This window comes from Muntiacus reevesi, chromosome 7, assembly GCF_963930625.1.
Source record: "Muntiacus reevesi chromosome 7, mMunRee1.1, whole genome shotgun sequence".
NCBI classification, from domain to species: Eukaryota; Metazoa; Chordata; class Mammalia; order Artiodactyla; family Cervidae; genus Muntiacus; species Muntiacus reevesi.
In genome coordinates, this window is record NC_089255.1 from 14,152,291 (window position 1) to 14,179,254 (window position 26,964).

Consider the following 26,964-nt stretch of genomic DNA (forward strand, 5'->3'; position numbering starts at 1 on the left):
ATGTGCGAAGTTCAATTAAGAATTTCAAGAAATGCTTAATCTTTATCTATTGAAACCCCCAGCATGCAGCGCGACAGGGTGAGCCTAGAAAGAAAATCAGGGCCCCCTGTGGAGAGGGGGAAAAAGAAACAGCCGTTGAAGAGCTGGAAAGTTGAGAGGGAATGAGCCTCTCCAGTGTTCTGGTCGGGGCAAAGCAGTTGCGCTGAGTTTTGGAATGGAGAGGCAACATATGTGCCTCAGTTGGACAAGACGCTTCTCGAGTCAAATCAACTGCTAGGCCTGCGTGTTGGTGCAAGGTGGAGGCCTGGATAATGAGGGACAGACTCCTCGAGAAGCAGCGAGTGGATAATGCTACATAAGTATGGAATTATATACCGCACTTTCACCATTCTGTTTAATGGGAGCCGCCACCGCAGCGAATCACTTGCCACACAGCCGAAATGGGCCATTAGCTATCAAGGGAAAATTGTCTTTGCCGCTTTCAGCAGATGGAGCAAATATTTTACAAAGCAATTTTACATACCAAAAACATTTGTGTGCCTTGGTAATGTTGGCTGTTTTACATTATGTTACCTTCTACAGCAGCATAATTTTCCATCTCATCGAAGGCAAAGTTGGCATTTTTGATTTTTAAACTCTCAATTAACAATTAAACATGGAGTATTAAGGCAGTCCTTAAACTTTAAGTAGGTGTGGGAAGTAGTTTATGACTTGCTGAAGACATTTTCATTTTTTCTTCATCTTCTCAGCATATTTTTACACTCTAAAGAGGGACGATTGCTAATGATCTTAATGGAAAGGATGAGTGGAAATGGATGAGTGGAAACTTCACTACTGATTGCCGAATGAGAGTAACCAATGCCTGGAATGATCAGAGCATTTGTTGGCTTACGTGTCCAGCATGGATTGTGGGTACATGGTTTGGTCCACCCATTCATATAAGCTTAAAATGTTTACTATTCAATAACAGGAAACCCAACTCAAAGTGACTTTAACAATAAAGAGAATTTTTTAAGGTAAAAATAAAAAATAAAGAGAATTTATTATTTCAGCTAAATGAAAATCCAGAGATTGTCTCTTGACATCAGAGAAGGCTTAATCCAGGCTTCCCTGATGGCTCAGGTGGTAAAGAATCATGAGAGAAGGCTTAATCCAGTGGCACAGTATCAACAAGGACCCAGTTACTTTCCATCCCTCCCCCCATACTGTGCATAATATCTACTCCATCCTAACACTGGTGGTCCCCAGAGTTGCTGGGGGGCTGCCAGTGGCACCTGAAGCTTGTCCTTGGTCAAGGTAATAGGAAGAGAGAAAATCTCACTAGGCAGCATTCTCAGAAAAACATAAAAGCTTCTTCTCAGAAGGCCCCAGCAACTGCTTCCTAACACTTGATTGGCCTGACTGGGTCATATGCCCCTCCTGAACCAATCACTTGGCCAAGATATGGCTTTGCTAACCAGGGGCCCCTCCTTGGAGCTGAGCGTGAGGTTACTCTCAATTCTTACATAGCTAAGAATGCGGTAGGCACAGTTCCTGAAAGGAAGTTGGGGACATCATTACCTGGCACAAGAAGACAAAGATGCTGGGCAGCCAACAGCAGATGTAATTTCTGCCATTTTTCATAAATTTAACAGCACAGACTTAGCATCACATGTGGATGATCTAATCTGACCCAGATGGACCATAGTGCCCACCCATGTCAGTTGCAGACACAGAGCTTGTTGCACTATGGCATACTGGTAGCAACTAGATTGGAATCCCAGTTTGCTACTTCATGGTTATGATATGAAATGGAGATGATAATAACTGCTTCAGAGAGTGGCTTTGAGATAATAACTATAAAAACCTCTGGCACAGACCTATCACATGGTAAGCTTTCTATAAGAGAGAGCTATTGTTTTACCTAAAAAGTAGCTGTCGTCGGGACTCCACTGGTGGTCCAGTGGTTAGAATCTGCCTGCCAGTGCATGGGACACAGATTTGACCCCTGGTCCAGAAGATCCCACATGCCATGGAGCAACTAAGCTTGCACACCACAACTCCTAAGCCCGCGCTCTAGAGTCCATGAACTGCAACTTACTGAAGCCCACACACCCAGAGCCCGTGCTCTGCAACAAGAGAAGCCACTGCAGTGAGAAGCCTGTGCAGCGCAACTAGAGAGTAGGCCCCACTTGCCGCAACTAGAGAACGCCTACACAGCAATGAAGACCCAGTGCAGTCAAAAATATATAAATAAAATTTAAAATATAATAATAACAATAGTATAAAAAGTATTTTGTGCAAGCAAGTACCCTTCTCAAATTCGCATTCAAATTAGGAATCCTTCCCTTCTCTCCAACTCTGTGCTGCTAGCCTTTTCAAATCCTGAGCACCTTTCATGGGACCCGTACTTTCCCTCCGAAAGAGGGCAGCGGGGGCGACAGAGAACACTCACCCCGGAGCCAGAGGTGGCTGAGAGCTCCTGCGGTCTTGCTGTATGACAGTAGAAGCCCCATCCCCTCTTCTGTTACATGAGGCACTTGTCTTAGATGGTCCAGATGGCCTGTTTCAATACTGACATCCCTGCTTAGTTTCAAGTGATTATCTTGGCCTTCTGGCCCTATGTCACCTTCCATTCCTCCATTTGGGGATATCAGAAGGCTCTGTAAAAGCAGAATCATCTAGGCAGGCCCGTTGGTTTCTCTTTTGAACAACACCAAATAATGTCTGATGTGAAAGATGGAAAGTGATTAGCTGACAAGTTATTTTACTTAATTCATCACTGCAGATCTAGCAAAGAGGTTTCTGAAATAAAAGAAGTATTGGTGATTGATATTTAGAGCATTCTGATTTGTATTCTTTTTTCCTCCTTGCTCATTCTCCCAACACACATGCACACACACATACACACTTTTAGAATTTACTTGGGAAAGTTAACTCTCTGGAGCTTGAAGTAGCTTTAGTTAGGGCAATATTAAATTGGATATGCTAGCAGCTTCCCCTGAGATATCTTGAATTTCTTTCAGTCAAATACCTCTTCTTTCAAATTTACACTTTTTTGATAGAAGAGAGAGAGAGAGCTGAGAGGCAAGGTCCATGCTTAATAGACAAGAATCTTTAGGATGCACTGGTCAGACTGATGAAGGCCCTACAGTTACCTTGGAACCTGCCAAGGTCATGACTATTGCTGATGCACTCTGAGGGGTGAGTATGGATACTGGACAGAGTGACAAAGCTGTGCGCTGGCACGGTGTGGCTCAGGTTCCTCCTAGATGGGAATTGCTCTAGAGCTATTAGCTCCACAAAGGCCGGCAGCTAATGTGCATTGCCAGAAGAAGTGCAGTTAAAATGGAATGAATATCTGGAATTGTTTCAAAAACTAAAGGGAATTTTTCTAACATTTGCTTATCATTCATGAGGTCTGTGCTTTCATTTTCACACCCCCAGAGTTGTTAGCTCTGAAAGATCTGTTCCACGTGGTTGATAAACTCTCTGAAACACTAACCGGTGGTCTATCGCCTTGATGTGATGCATTGAACTACTCATTTCACAAATATGTTAGAGAATCTTGTGCCCTGGTTGCTGGCTTGTAACAGATATTCTACATACTCACACACACACATATACACACTGCAAGGGTAAAATATGGGGGGATCAAAGCTAACGAGCAATGGTTCCCCCAACTCCATTGTTTTGTGTCTTCAGTCACATGTTGAAAATCACCCCATAACAGAATCTGATAACTCAGCAAGTGACCTTACGCAAGCCTCTTCACTCTAGCGGCCTCTGATCCCCATTTGTAAAGTAGGGGGAATAATCCTGTGCTGGCCCACCTCAGGGTGTTGGTGTCAGGACCAAAGGAGATAATGAATGTGAGCCTGCTGTAACAGGAGAAAGTATTTTATGAATACTGTTCTGAGGATCCACATGAATTTGGGGGTTGTGTAGCATGGTTTTATATGTCTGTGGCTGTGGGCATCAGTGTGTACTTAAGTTTATTCTGAACAGAATAAACCCAAGTAGCTACACATCTTCCCTCATCAGCATCTGCCCTTAAAGTTGTGATAATTATGTTTGATCAGAACAGAAACTCTCCCCAAGCTGAGAACTTACATCTGACATCTCTTCAATGGAGCTAAGGCCATTCTTAGTATAATCCTTCTATTTCCTATCAGATGCTTTCAAAATACAGAAATAAATTTAACAGTTAACACCCCCCACCCCATTATTCCCCTGAAAATCTTTTAGGGAGTTCCTTGTGGCCCCAAGCTGCCTCCATGTGCCCCAGCATCCCCTACAGAGTGTCACCCTGCCAGCACCTTCAGCCGTGTACTTCTCACAATGAGACATGATTTCCACAGCAGGCTTTCCTCTAGGAAATTTACCCCTTTGCTATACACAGTACAAACACTGTGGATCAAGGTGGAATGGCTGGCTTTGTAAGCAGAGGCAGTGAAGGCAGCCTGACACTGTGTCCAGATGCCTCTCACAAGCCACAGCTTTATGAGTTAATTGTTGGCCTTCACATAGCATGTTGCATCTGAAGTGATACTTTATAAATATCACCTCATTTATCTTCCCATTGTCCCTCAGAGGCTGGGAATCTCATAAATCCACCCAGGAAGAATTGGTTCTTAAGTAGTCATCCCTGCCAGGTGGTTCCTGGGCAGTAAGGTGGGAGCCTGTTGCAAGGTTTCCCATTTTCCCTTATCCTATAACTTCAGCTGTTAGGTCCCTGTGTTTATTGCAGCCACACATATTGGGTGTTCCCTGTGCTCAGCATTGGGAGCCTGACCACAAAGCCACTGACCACGCCACTAAGGAGCCCCCAGAAGCTGGAGAACATGAAGAAAGGACAGCCCCACTTGACAGTGGAAAAGGCTTCCTGGAGGAAGAGTGACCGGAACTAACTCAGAGAGGGTGTCAAGGAATCACCTAGAGGAGGGAGTGGAAGAAGGAAGGCAGAGGAAAGAGACTCAGCCAGGGCAGTTTGGGGCAAGGCTAGAAGACAAGGAGAAGAAAGGCTGCTTTAGGAATCAGAGGTCAGGTCACAGAGGGCCTTTGTGTGTGGTACTGAGGAGTTTTGACTTAAGTGGATAGGGATCTAGTTTTGAGACTTAGGCTCCCCTCATAGCTCAGTTGGTAAGAATCCGCCTGTAATGCAGGAGACCCCGGTTCGATTCCTGGGTCAGGAAGATTCCCTGGAGAAGGGATAGGCTACCACTCCAGTGTTCTTGGGCTTCCCTTGTGGCTCAGTTGGGAAAGAATCCGCCCGCAATGCGGGAGACCTGGGTTGAATCCCTGGGTTGAATCCCTGGGTTGGGAGGATCCCCAGGAGAAAGGCTACCCAATTCAGTATCCTGTCCTGGAGAATTCCATAGACAGTATAGCCCCATGGGGTCACAAAGAGTCGGACATGGCTAAGCGACTTTCACTTTCACTTTTGAGACAGGTAGGAAAGCTTTCATCTCTTCCTTCATTGTCTCCCCTCCATCTCTAGGCTCTCCCCACCACAGCACGTAAACACTTTTTTCCTTAGTTAAGTTAGATCTGACATCCTCTAGTTTTTTTCCTCAATTTTTTTTATTGTGATAAAATACCCATAGCATAAAATTTACCATCTTAAGCATTTTTAAGTCTACAGTTCAGTGGTATTAAATACATTCACAGTGTTGTGTAACCATCACCACCACCCAGCTCCAGAACTCTTTTTGTGTTAAAAAACCAAACCTCCATGCCCATTAAACACTAACTCCCCACTCCCTGTCCCCCTGACAACCACCATCCCACTGACAGTCTCAGTGATTTCAGCAACTCTAAGTACCTGCCATTTCTTGCATGAATGAATGAAGAAGTGAATTATTTTCCTTGGGTTGACTTGATGTGATAGCAGAGAGCAAATCACTGGGTAGATGATTCAATACCTTAATCAGGGAAGGACAAAAAGTAAGTCTCCACTGTCCTGGTAGAGGGCCTGCCCTGCATGGGTTCCTTCCTCGACACTCAGTTTCATAAGCAGAGTGGGAACCCACAGCCGTGTTTCACTGTCCCACCTTTGGGGCACTGCATGCATCACAGACGATTGGTCTTTTTTGATAGCGTAGAGTAGTTTTAACAGAAACAATTATAGAGTAAGAAGAAAGATGGGTTTGGAGGACAGTGCTCAAAGAAGGAAACGAGAGGCGGTCCAGGTTGTTGGAACTGCACGTCTTGAGTGCTTGCTTATGATTTAAATGCAGGGCCTGGGGGAGACGAGGTTATTAATGTATAGTAGAGGGCAGAGAAAACATCAGTTGTGCAGGATACGAAGCGCTCGGCTTTGACAGCAGTTTCCCTGCCTCTGCCTCCTGAGGCAGAGCCTCGAGCTTCCCCAGCTCCTCTTAACGTCCCAACTGTGCAGAGAGCTGTCCTGAATGAGGGTGAGCAGCAGCACTCTCCCTTCCTCGTGGCGCTTTGGTTTTGTATGTCAAGCACTTACTAAACTGACTGACGAGAGTCTCCCACCAGGATTTTCTAGATACTTCAGACATTATTTAGGTTACTGGGACCTGCCCAGAGTGTACGCTCAGATATTTGTCTTCCATTGTAGATTTTCAGAGGGCACTCAACCCAGAATGAGCCAGATGTTCCAAGGAGCTGAGGGGAGGGAGAAGGACAATCACTTTTTAATGGCGCAGAAATTGAAAATAAATGGCTATACAGATTATTTCTAAGATTCCGTCCCACCCCACTCACCAAAGCTGATTCTTTTCTGATTCTTCCAAATAACTGATGTTCCCTCACAGATTAGAAATTTCCCCAGCAACCCAGAACAAGCCTGAGTTTTTCTTGTCAATGTCTCCCATTTTGAATATGAATTCTGCCTATCAGATGTTTGGTGCCTAAAGCTGCTCTTCTGGCAGAAATGAAATCGAAGAGGTGGCTTTTATCTAAAAAATTTTAGTTAGTCTAAGACTTTGCAAAAAAACAAAAAAACTGTCCTCACAAACCAAATCTCTTTATGTCACAAACCAAGTCTCTTCATGTCAGAAACCCTGGTTTTTTATTCATTAGAGGGTTTCCTACTGTTTTCACCTTGGGGTGGGGGCCAACCTCACCTCACCTCTAGTCAGATGAGGCTATGACCTAATGCGGAACATCAGGTGATTGAGAACCACACCCCTCCCCACCTCACTCTCCCAACCTGACCTCCCTCCCCACCTCTCTCTTCTGACCCGACCTCCTGAAATCCCACCTCACCTTTCCGACCTGACCTCATGAAATCCCACCTCTATGGCATCAGCTGTGGTTTCAGGCTTTGATCCCACAGTTACATGGAGGTCCCCCAACCAGGGGGAAAGGGCACGGCTTAAAGAGATAAAGGTGCCGAGAAAGACCCTGCCAACTCCATTATCTCTCTCAGGGTCAGCTCTGTTAGCGTTATAAGATAAAAAAAAAACATTTCCTTTTGTGTAAAATACTGTTTTCCATTCTCTTACTTTCAGACTGTGTGTGTCTTTAGTTTTGAAGTGAGTCTGTAGAAAGCAGCATATATATGGGTTACTCTTTTAGTATCTATGGGCTTTCCTGGTGACTCAGATGGTAAAGAATCCACCTGCAATGTGGGAGAGCTGGGTTCGATCCCTGGGTTGGGAAGATCCCCTGGAGGTGGGGATGGCAACCCACTCCAGTATTCTTGCCTGGAGAATCCCCACGGACAGAGGAGCTTGGCAGGCTACAGTCCATGAGGTCACAAAGAGTTGGACATGACTGAGCGAGGTGGGGAGGGAGGTCGGGTCCTACTATATAGCACAGGGAACTATATTCAATATCCTGTGATAAATCATAATGGAAACAAATATAAAAAGATATAAAACCAAGTCACTTTGCTGCACAGAAGAAATTAACACATTGTAAATCAACTATACTTCAATAAAAAATTTTTAATAAAAAAAAATCCAGTCTGAAGAACCTGAGGGAGAAGGTAGTGAACCCTCCCTTTTACACAATGAGAAACTGAGGCCCAGAGTGAGGAGGCGCAGTGTCCGAGGACATGCCATTGGTCAGGCTGCTGTGGGTCTGAAACTGGGTTTATCTGACACCTAGACAGAAGGCTGACTTTTGGAGACAACAGGCACGATTAGTGGCAATATTTTGGGGCCAAATCACTTTGAGGTATGAAAACTGAAATGGCTGGGAAAAATCAGAGAAAATTTTCAAAATGGCTTTCTGACTCTGGGTAAACAGTAACCACATTTTTTTTGCCTGTTGGAGGCCTGGTTTTTAATCACTCCACAAGCAGTTTTCATTTCTGTAGTAAAATTGCTTGTGGTTCTATTTAATTTGTTTCTGCAGGAGCCAGCTTTGGTGAAGATCTCCGAGGAGCTGGCGGGCATTTTAGCACAGCACGCACAGCCAGTCAATGGGAAACGGTTCCCAACATGGAGGAAATTCCTGCAAACATTTCTCAGTCAAGGTAAATAAGACTGTAAAGCTTCTATTGGGGTTTGGTCTGCACAACCTTGAATTCTAGTTTTGGGTCAACCTGGGGCCAGTGTGAATACCTAGAAACTCTTTCATTGGTTTAGAAAACTGCTCTTCCAAGCAGATTTTTTTTTTTTTAAACTTTGCCTAACTATTTATCTTGCACTCAGCCTCTTAAGTAAACAGGAACTGAGTATGCCAGGCATGCCGTGCATAGCTCGAGATTCTGACTGTATTTTTGCACCACAGACTTCTCCTGAGAAGTAGGCTCTGGAATCAGACGACCTGAGTTTGGATCTCATCCTTGACCTTGAGCAAGGTTCTTAAACCCTCGGAGGCCCAGTTTCCTCACCTACTTACAGGGTTGTTGGCAGTATTCAATGAAATACATATATGAAGGTTTCTACCAGGGAGCCTGACTCAAAATAAGTCTCCAAGAAATGTTAGTTTCTCCTTCCATTTTCTAGGAGAGAAGAAATGGTCTCACTTCCAGTTCTGAAGTTAGACCTTGTAAATAAGAACTCGCTATAGTCTTGGAGCCCAGAGTGACTTTGGGGCTCTAAAATCACTGCAGATGGTGACTGCTGTCATGAAATTAAAAGACACTCCTTGGAAGAAAAGCTATGACCAACCTAGACAGCATATTTAAAAAGCAGAGACATTACTTTACCAACAAAGGTCCATCTAGACAAAGCTATGGTTTTTCCAGTAGTCATGTATGGATGTGAGAGTCGGACTATAAAGAAAGCTGAGCACCAAAGAATTGATGCTTTTGAACTGTGGTGTTGGAGAAGACTCTTGAAAGTCCCTTGGACTGCAAGGAGATTCAACCAGTCCATCCTAAAGGAAATCAGTCCTGAATATTCCTTAGAAGGACTGATGCTGAAGCTGAAACTCCAATACTTTGGCCATGTGATGTGAAAAACCAACTCACTGGAAAAGACCCTGATGCTGGGAAAGATTGAAGGCACAAAGAGAAGGGGTCGACAGAGGACGAGACGGTTGGATGGCATCACTGATGCGATGGACATGAGTTTACGTAGTCTCCAGGAGTTGGTGATGGACAGGGATGCCTGGCGTGCTGTAGTCCATGGGGTCACAAAGAGTCGGATATGAGTGAGTGACAGAACTGACTGATGGTCCTGGAGCAGAGCCCCCTGGCTTCTCGTTTTCTGACAATGTTAGGATGTCAGTGGATGAGGGAATGAATGGAACAGTTGTGGAGGTCCTGTGGCAGTGCTGCAACACACAGGCCCTCACTCTTTAGGAGGTAACAGTATAAGGTGGGTATTCTTATATGCTTACCCACATGCATGATAAGAGAAGGCTAGGATACAGACCACAGAAGCTATCTTTCCACTCTATTCACCACTGTCAAATGATAACATGTAACATAAATATATAATAATATCATAATAATAGGGCTTCCCAGGTGACACTAGTGGTAAAGAACCTGCCTGCCAGTGCAGGAGATGTGAGAGACATGGGTTTGATCCCTGGGTTGGGAAGATCCCCTGGAAGAGGGCACAGCAATCTGCTCCAGTACTCTTGTCTGGAGAATCCCATGGACAGGGGAGCCTGGCGGGCGACAGTCCATAGAGTTGCACGGAGCAGGACATGACTGAAGCAATGTAGCATGCATGCACGCACATCATAATAATATCAGATGATAACAGCAGCAGCGGCAACCACCCAATGGCGAGAACAGCACAGTGAAAACAACATAATAAGCACAGTCTGTGCTTACCATGAGCTAGACTCGCCTTGTGGCATGTGAGGCGAGTGAGTTCTTAGTTCCCTGACTAGGGATCGAACCCATGCCCCTTGCAATGGAAGCATGGAGTCTTAACCACTAGATCACCAGGGAAGTCCTTAGACTCTATTCCAAGCACACCTATATTAATTTCTTTAATCCTCCTAACAGTTCTATGAGGTGGGGACCATTATCGCCCTCACTCCACAGAGAAGGAAACTGAGGTACAAAAGATTAAGTAACTCTCCTCGAATCACTCTGTGAATACTTAACGGAGCCAATAAAAGGCTATCCCTGTGCTACTCCAGGAGTCTTGGCCAGAGACAACAGGTATATTTACCAAGGAATACCTCTTAGCTTAGGATATAAGATCGTATAGAAAAAGAAAGATCTACTGGGTGTTGGAATACACTCAGAGTGGGGTGGAAGGGCATAGTATACACACTGTTAATGAATTAATGCTGAGAAAGGATTCTTCACTGGTGCAGGGAGGAGCAGAGGGCAGTTATACTGTACAATCTCTAGTGTCCTCTCAAATATAAATTTCTGTGATTCTACAAATTTCCACATAAACCCACTACCAGAAAAGTAAAACTTTGAGTCAACCCCAAAAAATAAATAAATAAAAGAGTCAACCCTGTGCATAAATGGGAGAAAATAAAATAGGTAGGTACACCAGGTGGCTTCCCTGGTGGCTCAGATGGTAAAAAATCTGCCTGTGATGACGGAGACCGCAGTTCAATCCCTGGGTTGAGAAGATCCCCTGGAGAAGGGAATGGCAACCCACTCCAGTATTCTTGCCTGGAGAATCCCATGACCAGAGGAACTTGACAGGCTACAGTCCATAGGGGTCTCAAAGAGTGAGACCTAACACTCTCTGAGCGACGAACACTTTCACAACAAAAAAATGGTTAAGAATAAAGGATGTTTTTCAAGTTATGAGGGGAAGACTCTGAAGATCTCAGATCCATCCATGATAGGATGTTAGAAAGTTTCCAGATCTTCCAAGATCAGCCTGCAAACCTTCCTCTAGCCTATTTATTTTCATGTGAGCTTTGTAGATTAGAAAGGGTTTTCCCAGCCGCTATCTCATATGAGCTGTACAACCACAAGCTTAGGCTTTGCGTCAGCCTCTGTCATTTCTTTCCTTTCTTCCTCTAGTTCAGGTGTGTTGTAAACACAATACTTATTTACAGGAGGAAGAACAAGTTTTATTGAGACACTTTGGTAGTCAAAGAAACAGGCCTAACGCTAGGAAGTGACTAGGACAAAATCACACAACAAGTGCATGGTGAGTGGGAACGCAGTTAGAGCCCACAATTCTAGCATGTCTCAGAAATCTGGTTCTGGGGAGTCACGTGTGTTCAAACCTATTCCCAGCTCTGAGCCTAGAGCCTACAGCAGGCCCTGCATAAAATGATTACTGGCTGAGCGAGACTGCCCACCCAGGTTTCTTGACCCTAAGGCCGCCATCTCCTGCCATCTTCCCTGTTGCCTGTTTCATTTCATTTCTACTCTCTGAAGTGTGCTTATAGTCGCAATATGTGCTATAGATTTGATTTCTACATTGTCAAAGCATTATATCAAAGGCAATACGTTTTTTAAAAGGGGGGGATTAATTACTTCAAAAGGAAAAAAATAAACACTGAAAAGACTGTGGTCCTAATACTGAGACGACAATACAAATAAGCTACTTTGAAGTAAAATAACCTTGAACCTATAAAGGACAACCTGTTTTCACTGGAGCATCATCTTTCAAAATGTAGGTGATAGTGAAACCCACAAAGTTTTCTGAATCAGAGAGACTCAATAGGTTTTTGCTTGTTTTTGTGCATTGTGTTATTATCGTTTTGTTGCTTTTACCTTGCTAAATCTCCAGCAAGTATTTAGGTACAGCACACACTTGAAAACTTCATTTAAAGAAAAGCATATCTCAAACCAACCAAGATGAATTAGCTTTCCTTCTGAAACTCAGTTTTCTTTAGGACCAGCTTCAACCACATTTATAGACATTTAAGGAAAGAGCCTTTTGTATAAAGTAACAGATAGCTGCATTTGAGATATTTCTAAATCTCAGGATTTAACCATATATGCTGTTTAAAGCCTGTGAGCATAGGTCACCTCCCAGCAAATTCCCAAAATACACGTCAAATTTATCTTAATACTGTTGGGCTCCAGAGGCTGCCTTGTCTAGGAATACTTTGAAATTACGTTATCTAATTCTTCACAAATAATATTCAGTTTTTTTCTATAAAAGGGATATATACAGTAAGATTTACAGGTTAGGCCTAAAGACAGAAAATAGGGCCATGTAAATTTTGTGGGCAGGCTTCCCAGGCGGTGCAGTGGTAAAGAATCTGCCTGCCAATACAGGAGATGCAGGTTTGACCGCTAGGTTGGGAAGATTCCCTGGAGTAGGAAATAGCAGCCCCACTCCAGTGTTCTTGCCTGGAGAATCCCATGGACAGAGGAGCCTGGCGGGCTCCAGTCCATGTGACTGCAGAGTCGATTTAGTTTAGCATCTAAACATATTTGTTGCAATTAACATCAAATTTGCCTCTGTGATCTTGGTTATTCAGAGTAGAAGGTGAAATAAGATAAATTATAAAGCTCCCATTATCAGCATGGAGCAAGCTTACCCGTTTCTCAAGAATGGCAGCATTTTCTGGCTCCATATTTTAAAACAAACCAGCTATATATAGAAGTCCTTTGGCTGACATAATGGTCAGTGTCCTCTTATGTCTGATAAAAGCCCTAACCTGTCAGAACTTGAAAAAGCAGTGAAGTCGAATAGCAAGCGCAGTGGTCCTCAAGGTGCAAACTGTGGCCTGTGGGCAGTTAATTCCCCCTGAGGGATTTGCTATAGACCTCAGGTTCATCATTCATAATAAATGGGCATAGGCTTGATGATCTTTACAGTGTCTTCCTAGTTAGGATCAAAACCACCACTCATTGAGTCCAACTACACACCAAGCATTGGACTAAATACTATGTAGATCACGAAAATTCACAACAGTCTGGTGAGATAGGTCTTATTATGCCGATTTTAGAAATGACGGAAAAGAAATTTATAGAATTGAAGCTACTTGCCCAAAGTCTCACAAGACATGGCAGATGCAGGCTCTGAGCCTGAGTCCCTCTGCCAAAGCCTGGATTTTTTCCTCTTGCTGTATTAATGGGCACAGTCCACGTGGGTGTGTCCTTTTACCCAGTCCATGCGTTTCCCCCCAGGAGGCGTGATTGAAGCGTACCCACCTTCAGAGAGTGTTACCAACGTGACGGTGGACATGCTGATAGAACCCAATGGAGAAATCAGGCTGCTGTCAACAGGGGACCAGTTTCATGCTGAAGGCCCATTCATCTCCTCTGGGACCACCATGCCTCAGACCTCCGTGGATCCCCAAGTGCTCAGTTCTCTGTGCCTTCAAATTGGGAAGGCTTGTAAAATGAAAAACGTGATTGGTCACTTTTCCATAGACCTGGTGACTTTTATTGATCCGAGCACCATGGAGCAGCAGGTGAGTCGACTTGATGCCATGTGAAATACTGAAATATGTAAAGACTCCAGTACCATCCATGCTCATCCCACAGGGACTGTGAGGGAGCCTCCAAGATTCACTTCTTCTGATGAGCTGATTGTATATGGTCCATGCTAGTTCGGGTGAGATCATACTTTATGGCTGTAAAGATGGGACCAGTGTTACCAAGCAAAGGGTTCATTGCCCAATGGGCACAGCAGCCAATACTATGGCACAGCTTTTGAGAAGAGATTTTATTTCGAGGTCAGCTGGCAAGGAGACAGGAGGTATGGTTCACATCTGCATCTTCCCTGATCTGGGGTTTGGTCAGGCTTTTAGGGTAAGAGCGTTGGTACAGGGCAGGTATTCACTGAAAGGTTTTGGGACTCAGCCATTTATAATGAGGTGTGGTGAAGGGGACTTGAGCAGCAGCTCTTCTGGGACGGCAGACCCATTGCTTCAGAAAGGGCTCCGGCAATCAGGCTCTGGTCTTGTCCCAGTCCTTTGATTCTGTGGAAGGAGAAACTTTGCTTTTGGGTGTTGTCTGAGGTCGAAATTTTCTCCTCTGTGCATATTTTGGCTGTATGACTTGTGGTTTTGTTCCCTTGTCTGTGAAAAACAACTCGGTTTCTTGTTAGAAGCAGTATAGGTCCAGTTTCAGGCTAGTTCTGCCAATACCCCAGGGTCTCCTCATTCAGTACAGCTGGAGTTTAAATCGCTGCAACTTATGCTGATGGGGTCTGAGTGCTGCCCACTAATGTTCTGTCTGTATCTTATCATGAGACTATTCCGTGCCATCCAGGGAGGGAACGTTTCTAGAATCTGTTCTTAAATAGAGAGTCAATCACTAGAAAAGCGGAAAGAGTTCTTATTTCTGTTCCTTTTCCTTATCAGTAGTCCACCAGCAACTTAGGTGGTCAGTTTTTTCTTATTAAAAATTATTAAATGTAAGACCAGAAACTATAAAACTCCTAGAGGAGAACATAGGCAAAACACTCTCCGACATAAATCTCAGCAGGATCCTCTATGACCCACCTCCCAGAATATTGGAAATAAAAGCAAAACTAAACAAATGGGACCTAATGAAACTTAAAAGCTTGTGCACTACAAAGGAAATTATAAGTAAGATGAAAAGACAGCCCTCAGATTGGGAGAAAATAATAGCAAATGAAGAAACAAACAAAGGATTAATCTCAAAAATATACAAGCAACTCCTAAAGTTCAATTCCAGAAAAATAAATGACCCAGTCAAAAAATGGGCCAAAGCAGTCAGGATGGCTGCTATCCAAAAGTCTACAAGCAATAAATGCTGGAGAGGGTGTGGAGAAAAGGGAACCCTCTTTACACTGTTGGTGGGAATGCAAACTAGTACAGCCACTATGGAAAACAGTGTGGAGATTTCTTAAAAAACTGGAAATAGAACGGCCATATGACCCAGCAATACCACTTCTGGGCATACACACCGAGGAAACCAGATCTGAAAGAGACACGTGCACCCCAATGTTCATTGCAGCACTGTTTATAATAGCCAGGACATGGAAGCAGCCTAGATGCCCATCAGCAGATGAATGCATAAGGAAGCTGTGGTACATATACACCATGGAATATTACTCAGCCATTAAAAAGAATTCATTTGAATCAGTTCTAATGAGATGGATGAAACTGGAGCCCATTATACAGAGTGAAGTAAGCCAGAAAGATAAAGAACATTACAGCATACTAACACATATATATGGGATTTAGAAAGATGGTAACAATAACCCTATATGCAAAACAGAAAAAGAGACACAGAAGTACAGAACAGACTTTTGAACTCTGTGGGAGAGGTGAGGGTGGGATGTTTCGAAAGAACAGCATGTATATTATCTATGGTGAAACAGATCACTAGCCCAGGTGAGATGCATGAGACGAGTGCTCGGGCCTGGTGCACTGGGAGGACCCAGAGGAGTCGGGTGGAGAGGGAGGTGGGAGGGGGGATCGGGATGGGGAATACGTGTAACTCTATGGCTGATTCATGTCAATGTATGACAAAACCCACTGAAATGTTGTGAAGTGATTGGCCTCCAACTAATAAAAAAAAATGTCTAATATATAAAGCAAATTGCTTAAACTAAGTCTAGGGAAATACTTCAATAAAAATGAAAAATAAAAAAAAAATGGGCCAAAGAACTAAACAGACATTTCTCCAAAGAAGACATACAGATGGCTAACAAACACATGAAAAGATGCTCAACATCACTCATTATCAGAGAAATGCAAATCAAAACCACAATGAGGTACCATTACACGCCAGTCAGGATGGCTGCTATCCGAAAGTCTACAAGCAATAAATGCTGGAGAGGGTGTGGAGAAAAGGGAACCCTCTTACACTGTTGGTGGGAATGCAAACTAGTACAGCCACTATGGAGAACAGTGTGGAGATTTCTTAAAAAACTGGAAATAGAACGGCCATATGACCCAGCAATACCACTTCTGGGCATACACACTGAGGAAACCAGATCTGAAAGAGACACATGCACCCCAATGTTCATCGTAGCACTGTTTATAACAGCCAGACATGGAAGCAACCTAGATGCCCATCAGCAGACGAATGCATAAGGAAGCTGTGGTACATATACACCATGGAATATTACTCAGCCGTTAAAAAGAATTCATTTGAATCAGTTCTAATGAGATGGATGAAACTGGAGCCCATTATACAGAGTGAAGTAAGCCAGAAAGATAAAGAACATTACAGCATACTAACACATATATATGGAATTTAGAAAGATGGTAACGATAACCCAATATGCAAAACAGAAAGAGACACAGAAGTACAGAACAGACTTTTGAACTCTGTGGGAGAAGGTGAGGGTGGGATGTTTCAAAAGAACAGCATGTATATTATCTATGGTGAAACAGATCACCAGCCCAGGTGGGATGCATGAGACATGTGCTTGGGCCTGGTGCACTGGGAGGACCCAGAGGAGTCGGGTGGAGAGGGAGGTGGGAGGGGGGATCGGGATGGGGAATACGTGTAACTCTATGGCTGATTCATGTCAATGTATGACAAAACCCACTGAAATGTTGTGAAGTAATTAGCCTCCAACTAATAAAAAAAGGAAAAAATTTAAAAAAATTATTGGAAAATATGCATAAATATAAGAAGGCCTAAATACTAATATAATGAACCAAGACCACCTCCAGTCCTGTGTACTCCTTGCCAGTCCCCCTCACATGGCCCTTTCTCCTCCCAGAGGTATCCATCATCTTGTAATTGGGACTTATATTCTTTTCTATATCTTTATGCTTTCTAGTGCACATGAATGTTATTCATCCAGGTTCATTTGCCTGACATGCATCAAGCCAAAATGCTGAAATACTGATGTCAGCAAAAAAAGGGTTTATTCACAAGGCAGCCAAGCAAGGAGAACAGAGAACAAGTCTCAAACCTGCCTCAAAGGGCTTGAGATATTTATGGGATAAAGGAACAGGGTGGTCTTAGGCTTGGGAAGGATGGGAACAGGTGATTGGAAATGAGAAAAAGGTGAGGGAGTCATTCTGCACAGGAGTAACTACTAAGCAACAGGCTTCTTCATGGGAACGTGCTCAGTTGTGCCTGACTCTTTGTGATCCCATGGACTATAGCCCTCCTAGCTCTTCCCTCCTTGGAATTTTTCAGGCAAGCATAGTAGAGTGAGTTGCCATCTCCTACTCCAGGGAATCTTCCAGACCCAGGGATTGAACTCGTATCTCTTGCATCTCCAGCATTGACAGGTAGACATAGAGGGGGCATGTTAAAATGGAGCACTTGTCATTATCCAAGGGTAAATTTGTGGCCTCTGATGTCAAAAGATCACCAAGCTGACACTCGGGCTGCCCAGCTGGAGGGTCAGTGGTCCTACCCAATGTTAACCAGCTCAGCTTGAATTAGACACAGCTGACTCCAACTTTCTGAGAAACAGCTCAGGCAAACATATTGTTTAGGCTAAGTACGCTTGGAGGACACACACTTTTCTTTAAATAGCAACAACTAAAATGACCTTGATCAGTGAAGGCAGTTTGCAGGTGTAATGGATTTATGTATTTAATATATAGCTTAATTTTGCTTGTTTTAAAAATTTTTTAGATCATAACATCCTATGTATTCTACTATAACATGCTTTTACTTATTCAATATTTCATCCATGAGATTCTGCCTGTGTCCAGGTGTGCCTCTGATGTACAGTAATTCTAGATAACTTTTAACCTGTTTTGTTTTGCCCTCTTCTCCCCCTGCCCCAGAAATTATAATGTTTAAATTCACTACTACTTCACAAGACTCATTTGGCAAAATGTTCAGTTCCTCTTGCATTAGTATCAGTGACCACAACTCAGTCTAAAGGATGGAATGACCTCCTGCTTTCCCTCTCCTGATACCCTCTGCTCAGCCAACGTTGTAAATAAACTTCAGTAGTTTTATTATTCTCAGTTTTACAGTTCTCCATTTCAGTCAGATGATAGTTCCAAAGCATTCTGTGTTTATGTTTTGAGCAGTAGTTTTCAGCTTGTTTAATAATCATTTTCCATTTGCCTTCCTGAACCCTCCACTGGTTTTGCATTCCTTTCTCAGGCCCACACATGGAGAGAGAAAAGGACAAATGGAAGGGCATTCGGGAATCAGCATGGGATGGAGGGAGGACAGGAACAATACTCTCTGGAAAAGAGCTAGGTGACAAGGAATCAAGGGGAGAAGCAGGAGAGGATTTCTCCTCCAAATGTCTGTCATGAGAAACAAAGATCAAATCTATGATCTCTGGAGCAGTAGGGAGGATGGAACTGTGCGGACAGTTGACCATGGTTTTTATTCATTCAAGTTTGATATAGAGAGAATTGCACCCATGGCAGTGAGAGGTATCGTCTTCAAACACTGAGCTAGTCCTGTTCCAGGGCTTACAGCCCTTCCCAGCTTGGGGACAAAGGTCCCACCCTTCACAGGGCTGGCCCCATGTGCCTTAACATCCTTTGCTCATGCCAGCTTCCCCTCTATTTCTCTTTTCCAACCCCTTACTCATCATACTACCTCCTGCCACAGAGCTTCTCTTTACACATGCCACCCCTCGCCTGAAATGCTCTTGCCTCTTCTAGGTAACCTTCTCATCCATCATAGTGCAACTCAAGACACACTTTCTTAGGGAAGCCTCCCCAAGACTTCCTGACAAAGTCAAACTCCCCTGTTTTAGATTCTCATATCATCATGTATCTCTCCTTTATACCACGTGCTTTTGTTACAACTTACAGTTATTTACATGATTATCTGATTAAAGCTATCTCCCCCTGTACAGTATAAGCTCCCTGAGGATATATATTTTATCTCTTTTTGCTTGCTGCTTAATTCTCAGCCTACCTCTGACCTGGCACAAAGTAGGTGTTCAGAAAATTATTTGTTGAATGAATGAACGATAGAGGTGTTCTAGCAGATGTTGCATGATGTTGTTGAGGCTTTAGAGAAGAGCTCAAAAATTAATTGATGGGTGGGATAAATAAATATTTATCCAAAATTGCCTGATCTTATCATACTAATATTTTACCTTGTCTCTTCCTGTTAATACTTTGGTGAACAGCCATTTGAGTAACAATTTTCAGTAGAACACTGGAAGAAGCTCTCAGTGAGCCCACAGAAAGGGGTTTCTACACTAGCAAGGGATGTATGCTAACTCTCTGTGTGTAACAGATTATTTGAAAAATCACTGGTATCTACTCTTGCCATTTTGCAAGTGACATCAGTTTGGAAAGCATTTTATTTTCTCTTCTAACTCAGCTGCATTGTGGTACTAGTGAAGAGATTGGCATATTAGCAATCTGTCATATTTTTTGCCAGTCTAACAGGGGAAAAAAATGACATCTTGTTTTCTTCAGTATTTCTTTCATTATTAGTGAGGATGAACATCTTTACTATGTCTCTTGGGTATTTATATATCTTGTCTTAGTTGCCTTATCATATATCTTGCCCCTTTTACATTGAACTATAATACAAAGGCTGATTTGTAGAAATTCTTTGTACATGAGAAATTGCTTCCCTGGTGGCTAAGATGGTAAAGAATCCTCCTACATTTCGGGACTTGGGTTCAATCCCTGGGTTGAGAAGATCCCCTGGAGAAGGACATGGCAACCCACTTCAATATTCTTGCCTGGAGAATCCCCATGGACGGAGGAGCCCGGCAGGCTACAGTCCATGGGGTTGCAAAGAGTAGGACAGGACTGAGTGACTAAGCAGAGCACACAGCACGTAAGAAACTGTTACTCTGACTTTTATACATGTTACAAATACCTTCTCCAGGTGTCACTTGTGGCTTTTTTCCAGTCATGTTTCTCCACCATAAAATCACCATTTTTTCTTTGTAATTGATTAGTAATATTTTGTGAAAAGGTGTTTCAAGGAATAATATCTTATTCCTCATCAAATTTCCAGACAAAACTTAGTATCCATTGCCAACTTTCTCCTGGTTCAGCCACCATGATGACACTGGTAATTTTCTGTTTCAATCATTTCTTCTATATAGATTAGTTGGAAATTTACTGCAAAGAAGAATTTTTCCTTTCCCATCTTTTATTTATATATGTAAGCATGTATGTATTAATTTTTATACCAGTTTGAACTTGTAAGTTTCTAGTCTCTTCAGTCAGTTGTATTTTGACACTTTCATCATTTTGATGCTCAAGTTGTCCCAGATTTGTCTAGTAGGAGAGTCTTTAGGGTGGTTCTTTTGATGTGTCCTCATCATTCTTTGAGTGTTGTCTTACTTTCTTGCACAATGAGATGGTCCAGATTCATTTTACATTTTTTCTGACCTAGACTTAGAATCAACCCAACAGCTTTGAGTCACTTTAGAGGAGGATGATATTAAATTAAGGTCTGGGATGTTAGTGCTATCATTGCTACTGAAGTGTCATTGCTTCTGGCCTCTCTCAGTGCACAGAGCTAAGACATATATGTATTATATATGTACAATACACACACATACACAAGCTTGTGTATGTGTGTGTATTGTATGTATATATACATAGATATATATATATATATATACATGCATCTACGACCATTTCTGTATCTCTCAGGATATATATTTTAAAACCATGCATTCCTGCCAATATCTATAATTCTAATCTGACACTTCAAGATTATTCTAGACTTCTGTTTTTCCACACTTACAAACAAATGTCTTCTCCAACAGTAAGAAACCTGAGTCTTTTATCTTCAATGTATTTACTTATTTCCTCAGTCAATTTATTTATTGCTTCAATCTAACCAGTCTCCCAACTAATTCTGTTACCTTCTTCACCTACCATATCTGTAATTGGATAATGAACCTTGTCATTTGTGCTTTAAGTTTATTTGTAATGCTCTTCATCAAACTAAAATTTCAAATAGTCAAATCTAACTCCTTTTCTAAATTACTCTGTTACCTTGAGCTTATCATTTTCTATCATCTTCAGTTTTATCAGCTATAAAATGACTTGGTTAGCTTGACTTCTGAGTTCAAAAATTATTTATTTCAATAGTATTTTCATAGTGCCTTTGTATTAAAATTCTAGTAATAATAGTAAGGATCCACTTTTTAGAAACATCATAAGGAAATAAGAAAAAAAGTTACGTTCATATCTATTAATCACATTGTTAAGGGAAGTAAAAAACTTCAAATAAATTAAATTCTAATAATAGACAATTTGTTAAGGAAATTATGATAGATGAAAAGAATCAAGTGCTAGGAAGACAATAAAATTCAAAGTTTTGAAAAATATTTACAGGAAACTATTCATAAACAGTGTAATGGTAAAATACAGATTATATAAGAATATATGTGGGGTTTCCCAGGTGGTCCAGTGGCTAAGACTCTGCACTTCCAACGCAGGGTTCAGTTCAGTTCAGTTCAGTCGCTCAGTCATGTCTGACTCTTTATGACCACATGAACTGCAGCATGCCAGGCCTCCCTGTCCATCACCACCTCCCAGAGTTCACCAAGACTCATGTCCATTGAGTCACCATCCATCTGTCTCATCCTCTGTCATCCCCTTCTCCTCCTGCCCTCAATCTTTCCCAGCATCAGGGTCTTTTCAAATGAATCAGCTCTGCATCAGGTGGCCAAAGTACTGGAGTTTCAGCTTCAACATCAGTCCTTCCAATGAACACCTTAGGACTGCCAGGTTTGATCACTGTTCAGGGAGCTAGATCCCATATGCTGCAACGAAAGATCCCACATGCAGCAACTAAAGATCTGGCACAGACAAAATAAAATTTAAAAAAAAATAGAAAAATAGGGGCTTCCCTAGTGGCTCCATGGTAAAGAATCCACCCACCAATGCAGGAGATTCGAGTTTGATCCCTGGTCCAGGAAGATCGCACATGTCTTAGAGCAACCAAGCCCATGTGGCACAACTACTGAGCCTGTGCTCTAGAGCCCAGGAACCGCATCGCGAGCCCACGTGCTGCAACTCCTGAGGCGTGGTGCCCTTGAGCCTGTGCCCCACAACAAAAGAAGCCACTGCAGTAAGAAGCCTGTGCAACGCATTGAAGAGTAGCCCCTACTCGCTCCAACTAGAGAAAAGCCCACGCAGCAGTGAAGACCTGATACAGTCAAAAATAAGTAAATTTTTTAAAAATAGAAAAATAAACAATATATGTAATATGATAACAATTTTATTAAAATAAAAAACATATATTAAAATATGCAGAACAAAAAGAACCTAAAGAAATACGCCGAGATGTTACAAGTCATTATTTCTGGATCAAAGAATTGAGGGTATGATAGGCAAAATCATGACCTGGCAAAGATGCTCATGTCCTAATCCCTGAAACTGGTGAAGATTACCACACATGGTAACATGGACATGTATTAGTAATTAATTTAATAATCTTGAGATAGAAAGATTATCTTGGATTATGCAGGGGACAGTGTAATCACAAGGGTTTTGCTGACTTTGAAAATGGAGGAAGTGACCATGAGCCAAGGAATGCAGGTGGCCTCTAGAAGCTAGAAAAGTCAAGAAAACAAATACTCCTTTAGATCCTCCAGAGGGAATGAAGCCCCCCTGACACCATGACTTAAGCTCAGTGGGACTTCTCATTTTTGACCCTTTAAGTCACTAAACGTACAGCAGTTTGTTACAGCAGCAATTGGAAACTGATACAGAGAGCTTTTTCTGTTTTGCTCCTTATGCTTCTGCCTTTGCCTTCTCAAAAGTAAGCAGGTATTTGTAGTCAGAAAAAAAAATATATGTAATGATAATCATAAACAATGATAATTATAAAGCACATGCATGATCTTACATCCACATATGTCTTGCAATCAAGGTGGGAGACAGAAAGCTGAAGTGACTGAATCCATCTCAAACTCTTGCTCTTTGGCCACAGCCAGGCCTCCATAACATAACATACCAAGCTGTCCTAATAAGAGCGGAGGGAACTGGGAGTCAAGGAAGAATGGGTAAAATCACAGTGGTGCACCAAGGACAGGCCCACAGTTGTGAATCAATCCAGAAGAGAGTGGAAAATCCTACCCAGACTTAAGATGAGAAATGTCCCACTCTAGGGTAGCAGAATGGAAGAAGAATTTGGGAAATGTAATGTTTAAATATTGTTAACATCATACAGAACACAGGGTCATTGGGAATAAAAGGAAAAGAGCCAATCCCTGGGAAATGGAGCTGGTGAGAGCATAGTGCAAAACTACCTATGTCCACTTAGCGGACTTAGGTCCAAGATTCCAGTATCCTAGGAATGGGGAGATCCAGGATTTCAGAGACTCCGTGCAGAACACATGGAGTTATAAGGTAGCCATTTTGGAGATCTGGCCTTCCCACATGCAGATGAGAAGAGGGATCCAACCCTTAAACGGAGAGCAGCGAAAGCTATTTCCATATCCCAATGGGCCCTGGACCCAGAGTCCTTGATGGGTAATGTCTACTGGTTTCCAGGAGTGACATGAAGCTCCTACCAAAGACTTCAAATTGAAAAGACACCATGTTCATTGAACAAATGCCTTCCCAGGGTCTACTCAGTCCCTATGCTGGATGCTGAAGGAACATGAAACATGTTTCCTGTCATGAGAAACTTCTTTTCACATCCATCAGCCAATTCCATCTGATACACAAGCTCACAATTGATTTATCCTCTTATTGGTTCTTAGCCATAAACATTACCTCCATGAGATTTGTAAATCCTCTAGGAAGTGCACTCTTTTTGATGTCCTACACAGCAATAGTTACATGATAGCCAGTTGATTAATGGACTTTGGGAACTTCTTGAACACTCAGATCTGCTGAACTTACTTATATTCCACTTTTGGGAAATTCTAAAGGAAAGAACAAGTTGTTTATTGAGCATCTAGCATGTCCAAGACATTATGATAGGAGCAAAAGAGGCTGCAAAGACGCAAAAGAAGTAAAAGTGCCTGCCCTTGGGGAGTAAGGGCAATCTAACTGGGGAGAAAGGCTTGAAAAATGGATTACAAGAAAAATCTTAGGTGACAACTACATAGAACAATAAAAGAGACATAAAAAAGGCAATGCCAGTTTAATTGCCTTCTGTTTGGAGCAATCAAAAATGTTTTTACAGAGTAGGTGGGGTTTGAGCTGAAAGACAATTAGAACTTTAAGGAGGGTTAGAAAGAGTATATTCCAAGTGGGAAAGATGCTCTGAAAGGTGGTGGTAGGAAGGCATAAAACATATATAGGAAAAAAAAAGATGGTATAAGTCTTACAAACATCACTACTGACTTGTGTGTGTGTGCTCAGTTGCTCAGTCATGTCCGAATCTTTGCACTTCCATGGACTACAGCCCACCAGGCTTATGTATCCATGGAATCTTCCAGCTAAGAATACTGGAATTCTTTTTCATGGCTGAGTAATATTCCATAGTGTTTATGTACCACAGCTTTCTTATCCATTCGTCTGCTGATGGGCATCTAGGTTGCTTCCATGTCCTGGCTATTATAAACAGTGCTATGATGAAACTGGAGCCCATTATACAGAGTGAAGTAAGCCAGAAAGATAAAGACCAATACAGTATACTAATGCATATATATGGAATTTTAAAAGATGGTAACAATAACCCTATATGCAAAACAGAAAAAGAGACACAGATGTACAGAACAGACTTTGGGACTCTGTGGGAGAAGGCGAGGGTGGGATGTTCTGAGAGAACAGCATTGAAACAAGTATACTATCAAGGGTGAAACAGATCACCAGCCCAGGCTGGATGCATGAGACAGGTGCTCAGGGCTGGTGCACTGGGAAGACCCAGAGGGATCGGATGGGGAGGGAGGTGCGAGGGGGGATCGGGATGGGAAATACATGTAAATCCATGGCTGATTCATGTCAATGTATGGCAAAAAACACTACAATATTGTAAAGTAATTAGCCTCCAACTAATAAAAATAAATAAATAAGAAAAAAAAAAAAGAATACTGGAGCGGGTTGCCATTTCCTACTCCAGGTGAAAAGAGAAAAGTGAAAGTCACTGCATTATGTCCGACTCTTTGCAACTCCTTGGAAATAGTTCATGGAATTCTCCAGGCCAGAATACTGGAGTGCGGATCTTTCCAACACAAGGATTGAACCCACATTTCCTGTGTCTCCTGCGATGGCAGGCAGATTCTTTACCACCAGCGCATTTATGTCATCACTCTCCATGGACCGCAAGGGAACTCCTCTAAATATCACTCTCAAGTTCCTTTTAGATGAACTTGCTAACAAATAGATTGACAAAGATGCTTTCTGTTGAAATCCCTAGGTTAAAAACGTCTTTGTTTTTAGGTCATTATAAATTTTTGAACCCTGGAGAAGGAAATGGCAACCCACTCCAGTATTCTTGACTGGAGAATTCTATGGACAGAGGAGCCTGGTAAGTTACAGTCCATGGTGTCACAAAGAGTCAGACAAGACTGAGCAACTAACACACAAATTTTGAAATAGCTATCACTGTTATGAGCATTGATAGTTATTAACTTTTTAAAGACAGGAAATCTAATTTTGAAAAAGAGCTTTGAAGAAAAAAATTACAGACTCCTAACAATGGCTCTTCCTAGATACATAAGGTAGCTACAGAAGGAAAAGAATTTTGTTACAAATTATGAGGAAAGACAAAAATGGAGAGCCTGATGTATGTCAGATTATACATCATATTGTATCTCATGTATTCTGAAAACTGTTTCTGAGTTTCTAAATACAAATGAATCAGCCTAGAACAGAAAAAAGAGGCAGCTGAAAATATTTTCATTATGATAGATAGTGGGTTCTGGCCCCAGTCTTTACACTTAGCAGTTGTGATAGTTGAGACAACTCACTGGACCTCTCTGAGCCTCATGTTTCCATTGACAAATAGTGAGTGCCTGCCCTCCTTCCCACAGGATGTTCTGAGAGGCTGAGCAGATACAAGGTTCCGTTCTTATTAAATCAAACAGCATAATCACATGTAAAACTGTCAGCTGAGCCCTCAGCAGGTTCTCAAACTGTGAATGGAATCTGAATTGAATTAGCATTATTTTTAAAAGTCAGTGAACATTATCATCTCAAAGTGATATATAAGCATCAAAAGTGAATATATTTATTTCAGAGAGTGGAAAAACCAAGGTCTACAGAAATATCATAATTCCTTCTTCATTGCTATACCCAGCACCTAGCGCCATGTCTAGCATATAATGGATCCACAATAAATATTTATTAAATGAATGAATGAATACTTCTCTCTGAGTCCCCCCCCCTCCCCCAGTACTCTCATTTGCAAGATCTCCCTATCTCTCTCTTCAAGATTACAAGGTATTCACCAAGGGACTTCAATGAGATTTACTTTTCCTCTTTAGGGAAGGTATTTTATTTATGTGTAAGAAGGTTAACAGTGTATATCCAAATTAAAATTTAATAGGCCTTTAGTATAAACAGAAGTGCCTGTTATTCAGTGTTTTTTAAATGCTATAATAGGCACATTGTAAATCACAAGTTAATACCTAGTGAAGGGAAAATAGATCCCAAGGGCTCTGAAGCATTAAAGTAAAAGATCTGTCCCTTTGAAAGGTCTACATCTTTGTACCATTGAAAGAGACCTGTAATGTACAAGTAATAGTATTGATGATGGTGATGACCATGACTTCTGCAGTAAGCACAAAAGCAATGATGACAATAATTTTTACAGTGAAAATTACAATTATGTTTAACACTGATAGTGCAGGTAAGCTAGTGATCAATTTTGCTATATATAATCTTACCATATGTAATTGTCCTTAAATGTTGGGTTAA

At 42.1% G+C, this 26,964-nt stretch overlaps 1 protein-coding gene across 1 annotated transcript in view; it reads left to right on the top strand.

The window, feature by feature from the left end:
* Positions 1-26,964, top strand: part of LOC136172033 (IQ domain-containing protein H-like) — a 142,992-nt gene that overhangs the window by 68,693 nt on the left and 47,335 nt on the right. The window contains exons 9-10 of the mRNA XM_065941156.1: positions 8,314-8,434; positions 13,427-13,713. Coding sequence (XP_065797228.1) covers positions 8,314-8,434; positions 13,427-13,713 — 408 coding nt within the window. The remainder of the gene's footprint in view (positions 1-8,313; positions 8,435-13,426; positions 13,714-26,964) is intronic.